The 4162-nt window shown below is 50.7% G+C and overlaps 1 protein-coding gene across 1 annotated transcript; it reads left to right on the top strand.

The window, feature by feature from the left end:
• The first annotated feature begins 949 nt into the window (after positions 1–949).
• LOC110163240 (zinc finger protein 503-like) lies at positions 950–3818 on the top strand. The gene is made up of 2 exons (XM_055150356.1): positions 950–1442; positions 2340–3818. Exons 1-2 carry the CDS (start codon positions 1221–1223, stop codon positions 3603–3605), a joined length of 1488 nt encoding a protein of 495 aa, XP_055006331.1. The 5' UTR covers positions 950–1220; the 3' UTR covers positions 3606–3818.
• Positions 3819–4162: the final 344 nt, after the last annotated feature.

The raw sequence follows: 4162 nt of genomic DNA, 5'->3' as shown, positions 1-4162 counted from the left end.
TATTGGTGTCAGGCGTAAGTGAGTCGAATCACTTTTTACAAAAGCCGTAAAAATACTGGATAAGAAACTGCTCTCATTTCACCACTGCGCTATTTTAGACAAGTACAACCTGCTTAATTTTAATCATTTTGTTGATTTTAAATATGAATGTTTTATCTATAAAGTTTTGTATGGATGTTCCCCTCCTCTGTTACAGGATTTTATTAAAGTAAAACTGTCAGAGGGAGGGAACTAAGGCCACAGCCCGGGGAAACTGTGAGCTCCACACAAACGCACCACATTTGGACAAAGTGTGTCTCAGTCAAGAGGCAATACATTTTGGCACAGTCTCCCATTATCAATAAGAGAGACTCCAACACTGGCCACTTTCAAATCCCACTTGAAACAGCGGCTAAAGGAAAACCAGACTTGTGGAAACTTTTGGTTTAGAACTGTCACTTGTTTTTGTTTTTTCTTTGTTAAATTTGTGGTGTCACCTGCCGAGGGACAACAGATGGAAACGAGCATTCTTGTTATAATCTGTCATATTTACAGTGCAGGGTTGTAGAAGTTCATTAATATGCACTGTCTCTATTAAATAAATAAATAAAGTTAATGTCATCCTGTGGAAAATTCAATCAATAACATATTCACGAACACAAAAAGATAAGGGATCCTCCACCGGAAAAGTTACACCGTACACCTTTAATAAACAAATTTGGAGGCACTTATTGCAATCAGACTAAAAGCCAATTATAGAAGCTACTCCTAAATGCACTTTTGAAGGTCATTAGAATCTGCCCGGAGCGTCCCTCGACATGTTTAAACACGTTTTGTCGCGAAGACGCCGCTCCGCTCCGCTCCTCCGTGGCACGACGCATGCGCCTTTTACGCACGCTCCCCGTATAAAGCTCCACTTTGTGTACACTGTGGGTTAGTTGTGAAGAGAGAGCGTCGCTGTCCCTCTTGTCTGGAGCGCGGATCTGAAGGACTACAACGAAGCGAGGGGCGGAGTGTGTGTGTGTGTGTGTGTGTGTGTACGCGTGTGTGTTTTTACCTCGCGATCAGACCCAAGGAATAACACTGGATCTTTTTGTTTTTCTATTTTTTTTGCTTGTTTTATCGCTTCGTTCCGGGGGATTTACAGTTCCTTTATTGCTTGACGTCGCTTTCGGGTCGTGTCTATCGCTCTCCAAAGCTGTTGTGATGCCCCACTTCGCTCTCTCCACGCCGTTCGGGTCATGAGCACGTCGCCGCCGGTGTTTGTCCTAACCGAGACCCAGAACACAGCGTGGAGGAGCGGGCCCAGTGCCGTGCTCTGCTCCGTGTCCCCAGCGGACCCCCAGCGCCAGGCCAAGCGACTCCCGATCAAAGTGCTCAAAATGCTGACAGCCAGAGCGGGACACATCCTCCACCCGGACTACCTCCAGCCGCTGCCCTCCACCCCGGTCAGCCCCATCGAGGTAATTACGCGGATAATGTTCGGTTTTTACGCACGGACTTTGTAACGCGATAAAGCGTCTTGTTGTCTGCGTTGCTGGAGATTTTTGTTCTTTACACGGCTTATTTTGACGTGGTTTGCGGGCTTAAATCATCTCGTGCTCGCTTTGGCTTTTTTATCTTCGTGGAAATTTAATTCAGGCGTCGTTAAGTGTCTAACTGAGCGACACTTTGAAATAAAACAAATCTAGCGTGTAATTCCACATCGCGTAATGATTTTGTGGGTATTTTAATGAGGGTGGTGACTGTTTTACGCAAAAAATGTCACATATGTGGAGCGACTTTGGCACACAAGAGCCAAACGCGGGGTTAAGGAATAAGGAAAACAGCTGGTCTTTTCGTGAGACTGAATAATAATCGGTAAAATGGTTTTGTTGTCGTCGGGGTAATCGTCCCACAGACTGAAGTAGCGGTTTCTGGTCACTTCTGCGCTCGGAGTGGTTCATTTAGTGGAAATAAGTGACTCTTTTACAAACAGCTTATCCGTAAACGCCTCGTTAGTTGGGCTGACGTTGAAGTGGACGGATTTACGCGTGTTTTACGGGTTTCTGGGCACATTTGTCTCGGAGCTCGGCGCTGCTAAACCACGAATGTCATTTTGCATTCATTCACTCATTTAACTTCTTATCAAAGCGTCACAGGCTGTTTGGTTTATGGGGTGAAACAGATGTGTGCGTAATGCGTAATTGTCTCACATTGGTGGCGCGGTTTGTGGTTGTTGAACACGGGACAGTCCTAAATGTCACTGAGCTTTATTTCACCCACACTCGTACATCCATCCGTGACAGTTTCGTGCGTAAAGCTTAATTTGGAATGTTTATTGTTTTTAGTTTTAATTAATGCTTTTTTTTCTCCCGCAGCTTGACGCCAAAAAGAGTCCTCTGGCGCTTCTGGCCCAGACGTGCTCTCAGATCGGGAAACCGGATCCTCCCTCCGCCGCTAAACTCTCCTCCTCCGCGGGCTCAGGCTCCAGCGGCTCCGGGGACAAAGATGCCAAGACCCCGCTGAAGATGAGCGATCTCGGGTCTGAGGACAAGTCCAGTTTTAAACCGTACAAAACGGACAAGAAGGAGTCCAGCAGCGCGGAGAGGAACGGCTTTCGCGTGCCCAGCGCCACGTGCCAGCCTTTTACGCCGCGCACGAGCAGTCCCAGCTCCGTTACGTCCGCGTCTCCGGTGCCGAGCGACACAAAAGACAAGGACGAAAAGAAGGAGGACAGACCAGACTCTGTCCCGAGGACTGAAGACACGTCTAAATCGGCCCCTGAGCCCACGCCCCCGGTCTCCTCGAGCTCCACGGGCCTGGGGCTCGTGGCTCCGGTGTCTCCGTACAAACCGGGCCCGGGGCACGTGTTCCCGTTGCCCGCCGCGGGGGTGTCGTACCCCTACGGCTACCCACAGCCTTTTCTCACGCACGGAATGACCCTTGACCATAAGTCCACCAGCGCGGGTAGCGGCGGGCTGCTGGGACAGTTCTCGTCTCTGGCGGGAGGAGCGAAGGGGGGCAGCCCGCTGGCAGGAGCCTCTCCCCCGGGGCTGGCTCCGGGACTGTGTCGGGACCCGTTCTGCCTGGGCTTTCACTGCGCGGGGCTCAGCGGCGGCGGCGCGGGCTGTGACTCTTTAAAGAGCGGCTATCCACTCATGTACGCGCCTCCTGCCGCGCACGCGCCTCTGCACGCGGCGCACTCTTTCCCGGGACACGCGCTCTACCCCTACGGCCTCGTGGCCAACGACCCGCTGCCGCACGCGTGCAACTGGGTGTCCGCTAACGGCGCGTGCGACAAACGCTTTGGCACGTCAGAGGAGCTGCTCGCGCACCTGAGGACGCACACGGCGCTCACCTCGGACAAACTGATACCGGGTTACCATAGCAACGGCTCGTCTCTCGCGGTGGCGGCGGCCATGGCGGCCTCGTGTCATATGCACATGCCCAGCGGCAGCCCGAGCGCGCTCGCGCTCAGAGGCCCTCATCACGCGCTCGGACTTTCCCGGTATCACCCGTACTCCAAGAGCCCGCTGCCCGGGAGCGCGCCCGGGGCCGTGCACGTGCCCCCCGCGCCTGCTCAGTACTACTCCCCGTCCCCGTACCTGTTCGGACAGAGACTGACACCTGCACTGTACCAATAGCACCAGTGTGACCGCCCCCAAGACCCGGATGTGGATTATTGTGGTTTGATTTGGAGTCACGTGACACAGCAGGAGTCCGGGGTCAGCGGGGGTCACACAGAGCCTGGATTTATCAGATTGTATTTTAATAAAGTTATTTAAGTTTATCTGGAGAATTACAGATTGTGACGCAGTGAAGGAGGATCTGACGCTGCTCTTTGTTCAAGAGGCGAGGCCCAGAGTCTTTTCTTATTTAAAAACTTATTGTAAATGTAACATTTCAAACACAAGTAAAATTTACATGAAACCATCTGTTTTCACTTCATCTTTTACACCTCTTCACTAATGACGGAAATCCCTTTGAGATTTCTGTGGAGTTAATGCTGCTAATGATTCTGGCAAATACACTTCACACCTGGTTTAAGTTATTCGCACTGTTTGCCGTGGTCGTTGGGAAAGTTAATAAACGTGTACTCATCTCTCATCACAGAGTTTTAAAGCCATAAGAAACATTATAATAGCTGAATATTTGTGGAAAGCTACAGTTTTGTGTAGAGGTTTTATTCTATAAACAAAGT

The sequence above is a fragment of the Boleophthalmus pectinirostris genome, unplaced genomic scaffold (assembly GCF_026225935.1).
Source record: "Boleophthalmus pectinirostris isolate CB_2022bp ecotype Guang Dong unplaced genomic scaffold, ASM2622593v1 HiC_scaffold_14, whole genome shotgun sequence".
NCBI classification, from domain to species: Eukaryota; Metazoa; Chordata; class Actinopteri; order Gobiiformes; family Gobiidae; genus Boleophthalmus; species Boleophthalmus pectinirostris.
The sequence above is the reverse complement of the archived record's forward strand: the minus strand, read 5'-3'. Positions and strand labels throughout refer to the sequence as shown.

Excerpts from the sequence above, each read along its gene's own strand:
- LOC110163240 (XM_055150356.1), top strand. The coding sequence starts at position 1,221 with ATGAGCACGTCGCCGCCGGTGTTTGTCCTAACCGAGACCCAGAACACA. Across the intron at positions 1,443-2,339 it reads CCCCGGTCAGCCCCATCGAG|CTTGACGCCAAAAAGAGTCC; the intron begins GTAATTACGCGG and ends TTTCTCCCGCAG.